Source organism: Lissotriton vulgaris, chromosome 12 (assembly GCF_964263255.1).
Source record: "Lissotriton vulgaris chromosome 12, aLisVul1.2, whole genome shotgun sequence".
Classification (NCBI taxonomy): Eukaryota; Metazoa; Chordata; class Amphibia; order Caudata; family Salamandridae; genus Lissotriton; species Lissotriton vulgaris.
In genome coordinates, this window is record NC_141700.1 from 272,658,378 (window position 1) to 272,676,451 (window position 18,074).

Below are 18,074 nucleotides of genomic sequence, written 5' to 3' on the forward strand. Positions count from 1 at the left end.
AGAAGTATCAGCATTCACAGACCAAAAGATCTGAGTGACTTTTAGATTCGGCCAGCATCGAGCTGTGTATCGGCGTTGCAGTAGCCTGTCGCAGCCACGACGAGCATTCAGCAGCAAATGGAAATGCTTTTGTAGCGGAAGCAATATCAATAAAAGCTGTGCGCGCGGCAAGTCTGCACACAGTCTCTGTTTGCTTGGCACAATAACACTTATGTTAATGTTGAGGTCAGAAATGATGCTAACTAAGCTCCTCACTCACTACCATCCAATGCACAAATATTGACTGTGTTAACATGCCTTAAGGCTGACATCATCAAACATAGAAACAAACGCGCACCTGCCCACAACACCACCGTCTCAGTTCCCTCTCAAACACAGACTAGTCTAAAGCATTAGAACGAACTGCTCCCCAAAATTAACCTTACACCGTGGTCGTAGCAGTCTTTTTTGTACAACTTTAAGGCCTGTACCAGAGATCATGTTCGGTTTTGCTGGCCTACTAGTGTGTCCTTATTTTTGGTCACATAACGTATGGCAACAGCTGCTGACCTAAGAATGAGTCCATCATAAACCTCCTGCCCTTCCCCTGAAGCTCTGTGCACCATCCGTTGAAGAAGGCAGTTGCCACGAATCCTGCTTCAGAAGCTTGCAATCGCTTGGCGTTCCCTCGAAGCTCAACCCCAGAGAACATGTGGTTGTTGCAAAAGTCTTCAAAATGGAGGTGGATACCCAGCCCGCCACCTGAGCCGCTAGTCAGACTGCGACTACCGGAGAGTTCACATCCAGCCCCTACATCTGTTCCCTCTGCCAGGTAATGCGGAAGCCGCCCTGCGCTGAATCAACCGTGTGCACCGGTTGTGCATAACTTTGCATGGGGTCGAGACTGTAGGATGATGGGCAGGTTGCAAGTAAAACCTGGTGTTTGGGAAAGAAATGCCACCTAGCTAGAAATGCAGTAGACATAGACTGATCTTGTAATAAATGCCTTAGTAGAAAGCCTCCATAACTAGCGTCACGCGATGCCTGCATAAAGTTTGGGGTAAATCTCAAATAGAGACTTGGATCTTAAGAAAAAATAGGTTTCAAAACTGGCACTGTTTCCATCAGTGTAGGACGCTTCACCTTTCGAAGTATAATATGGAAGAGATGAAATGGAGTATTATTCGAGTTCTGTTATTTCGATTCCCCATTTTCTATTGACTGATATTGGCATGTATATGTACTATACACTCACCGGGTGCTTCCTTACTCACTAGCAGCATATAACCACAGACTCTTCGAGTTCCTATTTGGGAAGTGAATATCCTACTAGGTGAGATTAAATACAGAGTTGTTTTAAAGGCAGCCAAAAAATAAGCTTCCGATGTTATTTCCCTCCAAGAGATGCACTTGATGGGGTCAAGAGTGGCTTTTAAACTACCACAAAGTCTTCACGAGGGGTCGCTAAATGTCCTAAACACCATCTTCCCTTCCTACTTCTTAACATCGAAAGAGGCCCTTTGGGTCACATGTTGATCTCCGGGCTCTAATTGAATAATCATGGACTCTTGAAAATGTTTAATCACTAGCTCCACTATCCACACCTTTTCTTGAGAAAAACAGGGTTCGTGCTGGCAGGCCTCAACAGTTGAGGTCATGGTGGAAGGAGACCTTATCAGGACAATTGACCTGAAATTGGATATAGCGAACATTTCTAAACACCCTCATAAAAACATTACCACCTTGCATTATTCACAGATATTGGGCACAATTTTAGCCAGAAAAGAAGAGTTAACTTTTTTTTTGGGGGGGGGGGGGGGGGGGGGGGGTCTCACTTATCTGCAATGCATAGAGACTAATTTTGGGTCGGTTGAAACCCTCAAGGGAGAATGGAAAAGCGTTAAGGCCGCCACGCACGGTCAACTGATAAGCTGCATAGCTGGACAGAGCCTGCTCCAACAGAACAAAAATATTAAAGTTTGGTGGCAGATTTCCTACCATTTCAGGTAACGCAGCGCAGCGCAGCAAGACAACTTGCTGCACTTAGTTACGTGAAACATATTTACAAAGATATGGTGCATTTCTGCTACCTCCTTGCGCTGGTGCAGTGTGTGCTGCCTAGCGCCAAGGCAGGCACCCTTGCACCATGGTGCAAAGGTGCCTGCATTACGAGCAGGATTGTTTTGTGCAGAAAGGGACACCTTCCTGTACAAAAACAATTCTTGTGATGCAGAATGCATCACACGTAGCAAAAGAAAGTAACATGGAGAAAGAAAGATATTTCTCCTTGTTACACCTGGGTCTGGAAGGTTGCCATTTTGGCACATTCCCGGGTTTACAACTTTGTAAATCTTGGAATGGGTCAAAATCCATGGATGGATGTGTGGGAACTCCCACACTCCACCCGTAGAACACCTACATGCCGCAAGGGAACGCAAGTCAGCTAAATGCGATGCCTTGCATTACCTTGGATTTACTAAACAACGCAGAACCATGCACGGTGCCTTTGTGTGACTTAGTAAATCCCAGTTAAGGGTTCGTGTCGCCTTGCGCGACACATGGCCATGGCAAACGCTTATTCCATTTCCATTTTCATAATCTTTATTTTCGGCAATACATGCCTTAAAAGACAAGCATACAGTCATAAACGCTTATTAAATCTGGCCCATTTTCGCTACTCCTCACACCTGAAACACAATAACACAATATCTTATCTCCCAGATACCAGGCTACTCAGGCACATTTAAGACAATACAAAATCCTACAAAGACATCTTAATGAAGGCCTGGATATCCTGGTTGGCTTTGCACAAAGTCTAATCTATCACTGGAGAAGAAAACTCGGAAACTGATATATTGGCAAACTATTAGTGAAGATCGAAGTCCAGTGCTTCAGCAGATTGTTGACCCCCATGAGTGCTAATTCAAATAGACTTGCACATGCAGCGCCTGACATTGTTAGGGACTTGCTTGAAGAATCAATCATTGTCATAGAACTAGCGAAGGCTCTTCACTTGCTCCAGAGTGGCAAGCCTCCAGCTTGAACGGTTCCCTGAAGAATTCGACAAGTGTCTCTCAGGGAAGAAAATTACCCCATCTTAATGTTTTATTTGAGGCACCTTTAGGCAGAAGCAATGCTGTCACAGGACCCATCAGAGGCAAAAATCACATGGTATGTGAAACAGGTTTGTTTCAGCCTCCCACAGGTCTGCAGACCACCAGAATCCTGTGCCTCCTACAGATGCTTTAAACTAATAAACATTGAGGCTAAAATCCCAGCTAATATTCTAATTGTGATTTTGTGTCATTGGCTTCTAAGTACATCTCGATCACAGTGGCTTCATGCTGAAACAGGTCTAGGAGGCAAAATATCCATAGATTGCACAGTGATGCTGCCCTAGCACACCACCTAGATGCTCCCTTGCGTTGCTAATTATAGATTTTGAGAATGGCTTTTACTCCATTGGCTGAGATTTTCTCTTTGCTGTTCTTGCCAAGATGAACTTTGGCCCCAGTTTTCTTTGCTATCAACTGGTCTACATGCAACCTTCCACCCAGAGTCGTGATCACTGAAACACTGTCTAGGTCCTTCCTCATGTGGGAGGAACTAGACAGAGGCGCCCACTGTTCACCATTTTCTTTGCCTTGACTAGAGAGTGCTGGAAGAGTGGAGTCGAACCGATCAGAACTACAGGCATTTGAGGGGACCAGCCAGCTTGAAGATAGTGTATCGCTCTATGCAGATGATCTACTTATTTACCCACAGCACCATGGATGGCCAAGCCCTCATGCACTACAAATCCTAAATATATATCATGAATTCTCCAATCTTAAAGTCAAGTGATCTAAATCAGAGGTGTACCTAGTAGAAGGGGACAGGACAGAATTCAGAGGACCTCAGACCAGCAGGTTTGAACAAGGTCTTCACATACTTAGGAATGTAAATTTCAATACACAAGACTAGAAGCTGGTAGTCATTTGGCCCTCTGCTGGATTGTTTATGGAATGACCTAAAATGCTGACCTACCCTTCCATTTGCATTAATCAGACAAGTTGCCATAATAAAAATGGTTTCCCTTTCCACGCTCTTATAAAAGCTCTAGAACTACCTCAGCAAAAATTCCATGGGACTACTTTACACTACTTAATTCCTTGATGATAAAGTTCCAGTCAGATAGGGACATTTCTAAAGTGATAATGAGCAAGTGCGTCTAATCCCCATTTGATCGTGACCTGGGAATGGCCAATGTAAAATCCTAGTTCCGTGCTTTGCAACTGGTAGTCTTCGATGATTGGATATTTGGCCCACATTCTGATCCCAACTATCCAGTTGAGTAGTAGGACATGGTAGACCTTCACCTTATATACAGGGGCGACTCTCCGCCCCTAATCCTGTGGCACAGCACAATGCTCCTTGCAGAATTCTTCAGTTTATACAATTTTAATCCTGGTTTTCCTTCCATTCATCCTATTTTACTCATGAATCCCTCTGTTTGATTCCACACGCAAGGTATCCTGCCAATTTCCTACGGTTTCTCATGTTCCAGTTTGTCCATCCGGACCTTTTTCCAAGAACAAGTACGGATGCAAACATTCATCAGAAGCAGTATTTTATTAACCCAATGCATTTCGGGCAATTCAAGCCCTTCGTCAGGGGGTAACTAAAAGTAACAATGAGACAAGCATTATTTTTTAAATACAGCACTGTGTAATCCAACCATTACAACAATACGTAACAAAATCACTGCACTCCAATTTCCATTGAATTAACATATTTCACAAAATGTAGGTAAACATAATGAGTATCATTTGAGTGCAGTCCATAGAATAATTGAATTACCTTCTAACCTATTCTCTCTATCATTTCAGCCTTTTATTTATGTTCAGAAGACCTGTGGAGCTTGTTTAGCGTTGAGGGATCTTTCCCCTATTTTCCTTGTTTTGTTTCCCTTTTTCCCCTGCATTACCATTGTAGAATGGCGATAGTCATTCCCAATAGGTGGTTGAGGGGAAGTCGTGGACCTTTCTTCAGTTCAGTGACGCATCTGCAGAAACTAAGGTAAGAACCTGACAATATGTTAATTTAATGGAAATTTGCGTGCAGTGATTTCGTTACGTATGCTATGTAATATCAAAGTTAGAGCTTCTACATTTTAAATGGCTATTTAACAACGGTGAAAGATCTTTCTCTTGCTCTATTGTCAAAGTCTACCTTCAATTCCAACTTCACCTTCTTTAAAAAGGGATATCTTCCACACTTGCAAATGTTCACATCTGTGCCATTGAAACAATATATTTCTCCCTCCTACTGCAGGCAACCGTGTTTGTGCTAAATGAATTGATAGGTAGCATTCAAACTGTCCGGCATAATGTTAACCAGATGTGGACGAACCCATAAAGTAATCAGATGGTATTAGGGAAAGCCCTGTCCCCTAAAGGGTAGTAGGGGCTTGTAGGTCTGACCTTGGCAGAGTCAATCTCAAGTCCAGAATTTCAAATGTTCTAGTTTGTTCCTAATTCTCCATATTCTTCTATGGGCCAACTGACCCACCCCATTGGTGTAAATTATTTACCTGGGTAAAGGAGGCCTAGATGGATTTTCTTTGAGGCAACATGTCTGAATGTTTAGAGGCTTCACACCATATATTGTGAAAAGGGTCACTCGTCTTGCGTTACACCGCTGCTAACCTCTTATAGGATACATTTGAACAGAAACAGATTAAAAGAAGCTGGACGGAATCAAACATGTATTATAACTTTTTAATAAATACGTACAAGTACAAAATAGTTTTTGACACAATATTCAGTTTGCAACCCACCCCAAAAATACAACAAAGTAAACTGAAATGCCAATTCCACAAGACACATTAAGTTTCCTAACGGCAATAGGCAGAATGTGAACACCGCTAGTGGTCAGTTATTAAGGAGAAGCAAAGCGGGAAAGGTAATCATTGCAAATTGCTGCACAAAGTGACTTCCTAAAACCCATTCCTGCAGCTTTTCAAAACTCACAGCAATAATTCCAAATTTACTGAGACTTATTTACATTTACATTTCAATACAGCACTTCATTTTCTGTCGCAGTCTCGGAAGGTCCTGAATCATCACAGGATTCATAAATGCGCTAATCATGATCTGTACATAATAAGAAAATATTGAGCCGACTCTATGCAGCCATGTGCACTCACAGTATTTCCTCCAAATGCCCATCCCACTTTGTGTCTCTGAATAAAAAAAAAAAGCAGCGGCCGTTAAAAAAGTGCTTTGTGGTTTTCGCTTTCTTTGAACGCAAATTTCAACTTTTTCTTCCTACTTATTGGTATAGTGAATGTTTATAAGCAGCAGTAGGCCCGACATATATTAACAATTATTTTCAATAATCAAATAAGCATTTTCCAAAGGATATCATTATCCAAGTTTCTTAAGTGTTCCACATTCCTGAGGTAAAATACAGGTCTTCTTAAAATAAAAGCTCAACTGGCCGCCACGCGTTGCTGCAAACATGGGTTTACTGGAAAGGTGCATCTTCCAAGCACGAGTTAACATAGCCCACAAAGGATTTTTTTTCTGTTTGGGACAGAGGTCGGTGCACAAGGAAGCAACAATGGATGAAACAAAATAAGCGTGAAAAAAAGTCTGTGCTTAAAATATATATTAGACACCTGCCATATTTGTATTTCACCAGCGGAGCTTTGCCAAATTCAGGAGGCTGCATTTCACCACGTTGAAGGATATTATTATATGTTTTTCTTAGTTAATCTAAAGGCAACATTTTCATATGCAACTGGTATTCATTTGTACGTACTATAAGCTGCTGCACTACAGATTCTTGATTTTCTGTTCAGCAGAACAATGTGCCGAAGGAAAATTCATTGCAAATCTTGGTATTTACTGATAAATATTCGGACACATTAATGTGAGATTCGGCGGCGCTGATAATTCAGCTGTATCACTTCATTTTTTTAACTCGGTTTTTCCAGGCTGTTATTTTTTTCAGCACGTTTTAAAAAGCCAATTTCGAACATTTCCCGAATTTATCAGAATTTTGGGGTACAATCTCACGAAACGGTGGAATCAAACTCTCGAATGTTCTCCTCCTCTAGGCTCTCACCCTAACTCTCCCCATCATCCCCCAACAAACAAGGACCAGTTGATCTTTGTGAAATGGGTATGCCTCTGGATTTAAGGTTTCACATAGAATAAACATGCTTTCGCCTTTCGTGCTAGTAGAAGGGTACAATTGTAATGCTGTAAAATCAAAATTGTGTATTTGAAATAAAAAGACAAAAAATGAAGGCTAAATGATTACTTAAAATTCTTACAGAATGATGTTATTTTAATTGGGTAAAACAGCATCACAGAACTAGAATTCAACGTAGGAAATAAATAACTCAAAATCATTCATATCACATGAATTTCTCAATTAGCTCACCTAGTGATTCGGCTTCTTCATATGAGATGTGTAGATGAAAAGGGGGTTTATGGAAAACAAACCTACCCCAACCACAGTCCACAGCTATTCTGAAAACCTGCTTCCGAAAACAAACTCACTTAAGAATTGCTCAGTCTCTACAGAAGGCATGCAGAGGCTTGAGATTGCTGACAATCCAATCAGTAAAAGGCACGGTTCCACCGACCAGGCTCTGAAAGACTTCAACCACAATGGAAAAGCAACAGACATGCAGGGTTCTTCAAACAGAGGGATGGAAGACATGGAAAGTCAATCTCAGCCCCCAGAGTAAGACCAAAGAGGACTAGAGGTGGTAGGCACATCAGACAATAATTACTAGTGTGGAGAGGAGCAGCTAGTCCCTTCAAGCCCAGCAACAAGATAAAGCAGATGAAGAAGACCCTCCAGCAAGTGCAATACAAGGAGAGAAAAGTAGTCAGTTTCCATGAAGGCAAATACAAAGAAACATACAAATGGTAGCAAAGGACCGCCAGTTCAATCTAGGTTGGCCTCCTAAATTGTGTATCTACTATCCAGATTCTAGTGAAAGCACATTCTGGCTGGCTGTTTTGTGTATTTTGATGTTGTTTGCTGCCTGTCCTTCAGAAGAAACCTATTTGGGTTATACAGTATCCAGCCTGGCATCACATGCAAAATGTTACTGTGATCACTAATTTACAGAATGCTCCAGCACAAGACTGTGAAAATGTCGACCAAAGTGCAACCACCAGCTCTATTCATCCTTTTTTTGATTTAATAATTAAGTTAAAGATGACAGTATAAAATAAACGTGAAACGTTTTTGATGAACGTGCCATAAGAGACCCTTATTGTTAGTTGTGGTATCATAATTAAATACAATTTTCTCGCATTTGATCTAGAGCTTTACTTGTGTAACTTAACTTAATTTAGTCATATTTACCTATAAAGCTAGCAATGGGCTTCCTTGGTGAAAGGGTCTGGTTTTATCAGTGTGCACTGTGGCCAAGTCATTGACTCTACAGTTCATCACTATCCGGAGAATGTTCATGATACTGATAATCATCTAAAACAGTGGTGCTTAATATTGGGTCTGTGCACACCTGAGAGTCTGCAACGCCGCTCAGGGGGTCTTCTAAAGTTTAAAAAATAAAAGAATTGTTGTAGAATAAACCCAATACACCTGATTTTCTATAGGTTCTTATAGTCTAACCAATTGACATTGCAGAATTGAAAATAATAAAAACAAAGCATGTGGAGAGCACAATGTTTGAACAAACATGCTTGCTAAAAACAGAGATCGTGAACGAACATAGTTCAAATCTGATCAGTCTTGTTTTGCTAAAATGGAAAAAAACACCTACAAGGCTTTAATTTAAAATGCAGAAATAAATATTTATATATATATATATATATATTTACTTTGTCTATGTTACAAATATTTCCACCAGGAACTTGACCATTTGCATTACACTTTCTCTCTCTCTGCTCGGTTGACTGGCAGAAGAGAGACTTTAAGGTCCATCATAGAAAATATGAGATTTCCTCCTCAATTTCAACTAAGTTCAGTGTTTTGGTGAAATGCTGAATCACCAAGCATCTAAAGTAATCCCAATATCATAGTCGCTGAGAAGCATGAATCCATCTTCTCCTATCGTCTTCAGCGGAATACCTATGGCTTGTTCTAGTCCTTCTTGCCAGCAAACATTCAAAGCAATCAGTAGGTTCAAAGTTAGAACACATACAAAGCACCGATGCCACTTATAACTTTGCTTTATTTGTTTTTGATGTAGTCATTTTGGCATCAAACTTGAGACCTTTGCAGTGAACAATGTCTCTTTACTCATTTGCTCTCGTTAGAGCCGTAGGCAGTTCCTGAACACACATTTTTGCATTGACTTCCATTAAGTGCCTTCGGTTGGACTACCAACTTGTTTTTTAGGAGAAACGTGATCTGCATTTCCTGATGATTGTGATCTAGAGACCACAGTGGCAACAAATTCTTTCTTGGTTATTTCATCATGATGGTGGGCACCAGACTTGGAATGGTCTTTGACAAGGAGACTACCTGCAACAGATGCTTGTTGCGGCATTCGGTCTCCAAGACCCCTTTTTCTTTTACGGAGTTTACCTGCTGTTTTCTTTAAGTCCAAGTATACTGTTGATTGACTGGGGGGTAACCTGCCAAGGAAATCCCTGCTCTGGCTGACATTTCCCACTAATGTGATGCCACTCACTCCTTTGTATGAATCCCTTTTCAGACCTTGATCAGATACTGTAGATCTGGCGTCCTGTCTGCTCCTGTTCTGTTCCTCTAGTTTGTTTGATTTAAAGTTATCTTCAGAATGCCCAGCTCTTCTAACCTGTGAGTCAGATCCAGACTTACTACTACCGTGAGTAAGTGACACACCCTCTTTGGTGTTAGTTTTGGGTTCAGCTTCAATAGCAAGGGATATTTTTTCTCTGAGATTAATGTCTACCTCAAAATGGTTTGTAACAATGGCTTTTACACTAGGTTTGTAAACCGTTGCGTTGTTTGCCCCAGTATTCTGTTTAGGGACAGATGGGTGGGCTGACTGTTGCTTCTTGACATTTTTGGTTCTTGGGTCAAAGCCAATGTCTGCAGTGATGTTGGTATACAGTGGGTGGAGCTCCTTGGAAATCAATGTATAGGAAAGTGAATTCATCCCATCTTGAGTCCACATCCTCTGCGTTCTGATCAGAAGGTCAAACCTACAGAAAAGGAACACAGAGAATTTTAGTACTGTTTTTGCAGGTAGTTTTAAAAACATGGGTATTTATTTTTCTAAATTTGATAAAAGCCAATGATACCAGATGTGCATGTCCGGAGAAGCTTCAGTATGTATTTGGGAAGTAGGTGCAAAAATACGCATACAGTTACCTTTAAGATGATACTATGAGTAGTAATATACTTGTTCTTTCTCATTATTAACTTGTGGGTACCTCCCAACTGCAAAATGAGACTGAAAATTATTTCTCAGTACTGTGAATGTATGCTTGTTTGATAGCCAGGTAACTCCCTCCCTTTTATGATAAGCTGTATCAGGTTCCAACCCAAAAAAAGAAGCCAACCTGTGTGTGGTTAATGTCCTATGGTTCAGTGGCTGGAAGGAGGGTGTTAAGGGCCGGCTTTAACACAATAGCCCCCAGTGCGACAATCTTTTTTGGCACCCGCCCTCCCCCATGACCTCCTCCTTGGATTCCCTCACTAACACCAGCCGAAAGTGCCCCTCATCCCTCCATTGCCACTCACTCACATAGATTACATTTGTTTTAAAGCGCTGGTAAAGGCTGGCTTTATTAATTCACTCAGCTACCCACATAAAATACAGATCTTTTCTTTGCAGCAGGCATATTAACCGTCTGCGCTACTTTATGGTGAATCAAAACTGGGATCTCTCTCTAGCAGGAACATTAATCACAAGAGATATCTTGATATTTTTATTGCTGCCTAAAAGCTGGATGAACAAGGAGCCCTGCAGTAGGTACTTTTAAATTGTAAGTTATTGCTAAACACAGCCCCCCCCCCTGAGGTCAGTGCCTCCACGCCAGGTCAGCGCCCAGTGCAGCCACACCAGTTGCACCGCCCTAAAGCTGGCCATGAGGGTGTTGATAGTGTGATAACTCTACGACTAAGAGTGATTTCGTCTTTTACATCAAGGCTCTTCTTAATCTGAGTTTGTGAGTGAAGTCCACTGCAATTAATATTGACGACCCAAATGCACCAGTTAACGGTTTAGGCCTAGACAATCAGACTGTTCAGAACATTCTTTTCAAATTTCATAATCGTTCAGCGAGAACCCAGATGACTCTAGCATCAGAAGTGTCAGGAATTGCACATAGTCGCCCGCATATATCTAACTGGCTGCATCCATGGAGAATGCCTCTGAAGCGCAAGGCTGGTTCTGGGATCACAAACCAGCCCAGGCAATATTGAATGACCGGCCTTGCGGGGGATGGGGGGGGGGGGTGGAGTGGGGGGGGGGGGACGGGGAAACAAGCTGCTGCACTTTTGTTACAATGGGCTGATTTTGCTGCAAAACCGGCCCCCAGCAACAAAAACAGCCCTCACCAGTACAAACCCGGAACTCACCCTTCCGGCCCACCTGGGAAATGCCTGGTGCCCGATACGGCCAGTCCAGCCCTGCTAAAGCTACATTATATCTGATGGCTTAAGCCCAGACATCAAATCAAAATGGTGGTATAGTTTCATGCAGGCTGTATCAATGTTTAATACTGTTATACATCTAGCAATTGTGGCTTTCGAAAGCACTATTCTAAAACCATTGTCTATAAAAGTCATGGATACTAATAATAATAATAATAGCTGATCAAAGAACCCTATTTATGGCAAGATGATGCACAAGAAAGAAATGCTGGATGTCCCAATTATGTCTCTTCTGCCTAGGAGGTACGAGTACCAGCAAAAAACAATGTTGAAAGCACGCTCACCCTGTTTACATAGAATGCTGACTGAACCTTCAGAACAAAGGTGGGATGAGTCCTGAAAACTCAATTTTTGTTCTGCTTGGCATTGGAGAAGAATTCCTCAGTCGAGTTCACGTAGACCCCACCCCAAAGGTGTACATCTCCACACAGATTCATACCGGTGAGGTAAGGAAGATTTACCAATTATTAAGCAGATGAGTGGGCAGATGTCCTTCATTACCTTTACGGCCCAGATACAGAATCACAACCATTTCCTCTTGAGGGCTGAAGAATGACTACCTCACAGCCACCAGAAACTCAGAATTCTCCAAGGAGAGACTCAAGGGAGCAACGTTTGGCTCCTAGGTATCATTCTCTAAAGCTGAACATTTTTAGGATGGGGTGCAACATACTCTTTCAGTACATGAACAGAAGACTCATACTCTGAGGGAAGTGCACACAGAAGCTCACAGAGGAGATCTGAAAACCAGGTCTGGTGAGGCAAAGCCAGAGTAGGTAGGAAAAATGAGCATTCTGGGGACTCTGATCATTTGAGTGAACTTTGAAATCAGAGGAATTGGGCGAAAGGCATACAAGAATACCCTCATCCAATCAAACACCAGGCCATTCTGTATGGAGCTTGGCCCATGTGCTAATCCTGAAGGTGAATTAGTTACATCCGGGATTCAAATGATTATCAAAGGAATTTACAAGTCGATGAGTACAAGCCTCAAAGCTAAGGTCAAGGCCTTCCTGAATAATTTTCAAATTTGTGTGGCCAGTGGAGAATCCTGCTCAGGGTATCTTGCATTGTTAATCTCAGAACTGCGGAAGACTATCAATAACGAATATGCTAAGCTGTAGTACATATTACAACAGATCCAATGCAAGCTGGAAGACCTGAGGGGTGCGGTGATACCATGTTTCCTCACATTGAAAAGGGCAGTGGTATTGTCTGTGTGGATCATCATCATTCTTAATCTCACTAGTGGAAATAAAGCTTTCAATGCATCAGTCTAACATGTGCCACTTGTCAATGGTGATCAGTCCCTTGCAATGCTGCCATAACAATACTCTTAAGAGTCAGCAAAGCAAGAGTGCTGCAGAAGGGATAGATAGTAGAAGAACTGCATAAAGAAGTTGGGCGTATCTTGTCACAACTGCAAGGCCAGAACCATGGATGTCTGGACTAGCAATGGCTTAGGATGGCTTCCCAGCCTTTTCTTAAATTTAGCTGGAAAAACACATGTAAAGTTTGGCACGAAGAACTACCAACACCGAAGGACATTTGTAGTCATAGAAGCCTCGGGAACTACCATGTTAACAGGTTTTCTTGCTCATAAAGTCATCCTCCATCTAGCTGGGGCTGCTTCTCTCTGTGAAGTGAAGACTGCTTTCAAGCTAGCGTGTATGTTTTTCCATATCTACCTGATTCCCTTGATGGCATCAAGAATGATTTGGGGAATTTCACTGAAAACCCAAGATTGCATAGAATATTAATTATAAGGTTAGGACAGACTATGCCTCATTCCTTGAGGCTATTGAATTAGGTCATTGTCTAAAGCATGGTTTACACTGGACCTGCTGCTGTCATAGAAAGCCAGCCACCAGGCCCAGGATCTTGTTAAAGGCATTTGAGGTAACACTAAGACCTTTATTGGTAGTTTTACTTCCCACCCTAACACAGAGCTACTCCCTGTGTGACTACAAGAAAAGCACATGGAAGTTATGTGTCTTTTAAGGCCACTGAATATAGCAGGATGTTGTTTTACATGACTGTCAGGAAATGAGCTATAATTAGCATCCTGGAAGCTTTAAAAGAGCATTCTTGAAAATCTTGATCACATGTTTTAATCCAAGAAGAATAAGGGCAAGTATGTCAAAATTGGAATGTCAAGTTATCCATGTGAAATATGTGAAGATGGAGAGAGCATACTAAGACATGGAAATGAAGGAGCGTTGAAACTAACAGTATGATGAAAACGCATTGGATCGTCTTCATAGTAGAGGTTACATAATGTATTGGAGTAAAAAATGAATCTGTACCTTTTTTTGGATAATGAGTTAATGGAAGGATGTATTACTGAAAACCATATCAATACTTATACAATGCATGTCCACAAACAAAGTTTGGGTATACTCCTCAGAACATTCATAATAAGACCGTAAATCCATCGCAAAGACTCATTGATGCAGCTTCCAATTACATTTTTGTACCAGTAACAAGATATATTGATTATTAATTACAGAAATAACTTCAGAGAAATTGAAATTAATCAAGGGCATTGAATAGCACCCTCTGTCTCAAATGTGCAATGTTTTCTTGATGGGATTGATGAAACCAATTGTTCGTCATAATCCTTTAAACAAAATACGTGTAATAACATCCAACATGGAGAACAAATTATTGATGCAATGGCTTTTTATTGACGTGATATTTGCAGGCTCGACAGTATCAGCCAGTAAGTTGGACATTTTAAAACATCCATTTGATGTGTACTTATTATTCCAATAAATTACAGTTGCTGAATTTTAAATGCTAAATGCATTTTTTAGCAAGCATCCAAATTACTTGGTGTCTTAATATTGACCGATGACCATCTTTGCCCTATGGTTAATATTATTGGTCATAGCATGAACATTAATAACTTTTTATGTCAATATTGATAGAATAGCAGAGTCATCTCACCGGTGAGGGTTTTCCTCGTTCCCTTTGTCCCCTTTGTGTTTCACCATCTTGTAATGCCCGACTGAGACAGGAGGCCGGGATATCTTCATGCCTGCGAGCCGAACCCTAAAGAAAAAAGAAAACAAGAACAAGCTTGAAACAGGGGTTTGGATAGAGGCGACTTAGAAGCACTCCACTAGGGCTTACATATTTAAATTGACCTTATTTGGGAGGTGAGGGTTGGGACAACCAAGAGGTGCTTTAAAGACTACTGGGCATTCACATTTAGTTTCTGTTTTAAGATTGTCATCTGCCAAGTTATTAAAGTAAACTTTATCTAGTAAAAAAGTAAATCGGACACTATGTACATGCAAGGTTTATGTCACTGAAGTGAATATTAACTTTACTAGTACATTGTTATTTCACAGTTAAGAGTCTATGTTATGAGATAATATTAGCATGGGCCACTTTATCTTTGGTCTAACCGTAAAGAGCGCAAACAATAATAATGAGACACGTATGCTAATTTGAAAACAAAAATATCGATTCACAAGAAAATGAAGGAGGAAAAGGTAAAATGTAATTACAGATCGGTGCAAAGGAACAAAAAGATAGGATTCAAGAAAATTAAACGTAAGACTAAACATCCAGTTTGGAAAAGTTTCATTCCACTAGTTTGCAAGTGTACAGTGCATACTTTATATATAACTAGCTAAAGTAATGATTTAAGCTCTGGAGTAAAGGTTAACTAAGTCAGTCCATTGGAATAGATTTTCAGAATTTTGTAAGAACTTAACCCTTGCCTAGCGAAGCTACATTGAACTTTCCATAAATAATACAATTTCACACAGATTGGTCAAAGGGGCAAAAGTTAGGAGGAAGATCCCAAATGTTTTTCTGCCTATTTAAATTCACTAATGACGATTTGAGAAAGGTACAGATAAAAAGCTACATAGATTAACACTAACTTTGATATGAAGACAGATCACAGTGCCTTCTGTATACTTTCGTATGTGCATTGACCATTCAAAAATTTACAGGTAGCTTAGTTTGACGTCAGCATAACCAGGGATTCAAATCGGAACTCGAAATGTAATTAGCCCTAATCACACATTTCTTGGTCTGTTAATCTTGGCAAAAGACACAGATCCCATGTAAAATGTTACTGTTGGAGGATAAGAAGTAAAGGGATTGCAAATAATCCTGAAATTTGCCTAATTTTGAATTCAAAAGTCGTCATCGCTGTTATGTGAGGCGACTGGCCTATACTGAGAATACTGGAGCTGGTACATATTTAGATTCAAAATGTAGGTGTCTAATGTCTAACATTTTCAGTGTTAATTAAGTAATTGGGGAAATACAATATTTGAAATATATACTCATTTTAGCCACAAATGAAATATTTAAACTTGAAACTTTGCACTTGTTGAAGGTCCAAGTAATGGTTGAGTAACAACACAGAGTTCAATCGCTCTGCTCCCTCGAGTAATGTAAACTACTCTCTAATAAAGTCAATATAGGAAAGCAGGTCTAAATAACATTGTAACCTTTATCACGGGCCACATCATTTATCGAGGAAAGATGTATAAATGGTTTATTTGTGACTTTTAATAAAACGTGTTCCATATGAAAAACACGCTTAAGTACTGTATGTATCAAACGATGGGGAGATGGACACAAGTAAAAAATTTGCCCAATTACAAATGTATTGCAAAATCAGAGGCTCCTATTACAGTCTCCATTCTTTTTTTTTATTAAGACCAGCAGCATGTTTAGCATCATAAACTACATTTCCCATCAGATCTGGGAAGCGAAGCTATCAATGGCAAAATAAAAATGTTAACCAATATGTGAGAGACACTCGTGCAAAACCCTCATCTACGAACAGCACGTCCGCTTTTCTTGCAGCTTCTCCCTTGTTGTAATGCGGATGTTCCTGATTCCATGGTATGTGCACCATTCAGTCTTCCCCCTTTACCCTGCACCTGTGCTGCTTTTTGGAATCCATTTCGAATTTGTAGTTTTGCTACATTATTTAAAGGTTTTTATTGTTACTTTGTTTAGTTTTTTTATGTTTAGATGTACTGTGTGTTATTTACAGACCCCCTTTGTAGACAGACACCTCGACTTAGTTTACCTACCTGGCTCTCAACTGCATAGAAAATTAGAAAGAAAACTAGAGTTAGAAGATGAAAGAGCATGCAACATATCCAGAAAGCTAGTGAGCATGAAGGAAAAAAAGAAAAACATAATGAACAAACAATGAATGAGAAAGGAGTGATAATTAAAACACCACTGACAGCGAAAACAACATATAAAATACATAGCTGATAGCTGATTCCACTCAATGGCTGTGGGCTATGACATGGGTAATTGGATGGGCCTCACAAATGGGAGAAGCACATTGACATTTTGAGGGCTGAAGGATGTAGGCGCTGTGAACTAGCTGGCAAAGGGCGTGGACACCTCAGATGGGTATAGTAAGTTTGACACGCCAAGCGGGACGGGGGTCGATGAACTTGCTTTGGATTGTTATGGAGAGTATGCACAAATAATGATCACATAATGCATGAAGTTTATCTAAACGGGGAACAAAGGCACTATGGGTGATATCTTAAAGGGATATGTACTTGGCATTGGTGGAAGATGCATAAACAAAGACCCTTAAACCTTGTTAGGGAATGCACGCCAGCACTTTGAACGAACAAGAAGTTAATACAGTTTGGGTGGGGAGAGGAAGTGAACACCACAGATAGGAGGGACACATGACGTTTATAGGCCCACTGCATGCATGTGCTGTCAAGGAATGCACATTAACCTGAAGTAACGTAGTGGCAGGAAGAGGAGTGTCCATCTAGCTCTGATAGCTAGTGCGTGTCCTAATATAGCTATTTCCGGAGGAAAGACCTACCCTTTAATAGCTAAAAAGTTTAGCTCCGTTTGCACCACCCTTTCTAAAAGCCAACTTAAAGGTCTGAGGTCTTACCCTATTGGAGCACTATAATACTTCTTGGAGTCCTTTTGGACAAAATATTCTTGCATTGCAACCGTGCTTTCAGTGCATTTCCCAACATATGTCATGTGACAACACTTTAAACGTACAAAGTTGATTAGTGTTTTGGTGCTCTTGCAAGTGCCTTTACCTGGATAGTCTAGATACACTTTTTTCCCACCAGTTATATCTACATAAAGTTAGTCATGAATCCATGAGCAGCAGCAGGTTTGCCCCTGCCTCTCAATGATGGAGCTTAACTATGCCTGGAATGTGCGGGTGGAGAGGAAGTCGGTGGAAATGGAAGGATCAAATGACACAATAATCGAGTAGTTACTACTCATGTTGTAACTTCTTCTTATTGCTTGCATCAAGCTCTTTCCATTGTCCATGACAAGGTCGAATCCAAAAAAGGGAAGGACACACTTGGATGAGGACTTATAGGCCGGAATCAATGTGGGTCAAAGTACTTTGAATGCTCAGCTACATCAAGATGAATGTCAATCATGAAGCTTGTGCCCAGCCATCGGTGCTCACGGAAGGGCTGCGTAGTCCAATT

The 18,074-nt window shown here is 40.8% G+C and overlaps 1 protein-coding gene across 3 annotated transcripts in view; it reads right to left on the reverse strand.

Moving 5' to 3' along the window:
- Window positions 1-5,730: 5,730 nt before the first annotated feature.
- The window catches only part of B4GALT3 (beta-1,4-galactosyltransferase 3), a 397,975-nt gene continuing 385,631 nt past the window's right edge, over window positions 5,731-18,074 (reverse strand). For all 3 annotated transcript variants that reach the window (XM_086945030.1, XM_086945028.1, XM_086945029.1), the window contains exons 6-7: window positions 14,545-14,649; window positions 5,731-10,139 (exon numbers count right to left, since the gene is read on the reverse strand). In XM_086945030.1, coding sequence (XP_086801156.1) covers window positions 9,311-10,139; window positions 14,545-14,649 — 934 coding nt within the window. In that variant the 3' untranslated portion in view covers window positions 5,731-9,310. The remainder of the gene's footprint in view (window positions 10,140-14,544; window positions 14,650-18,074) is intronic.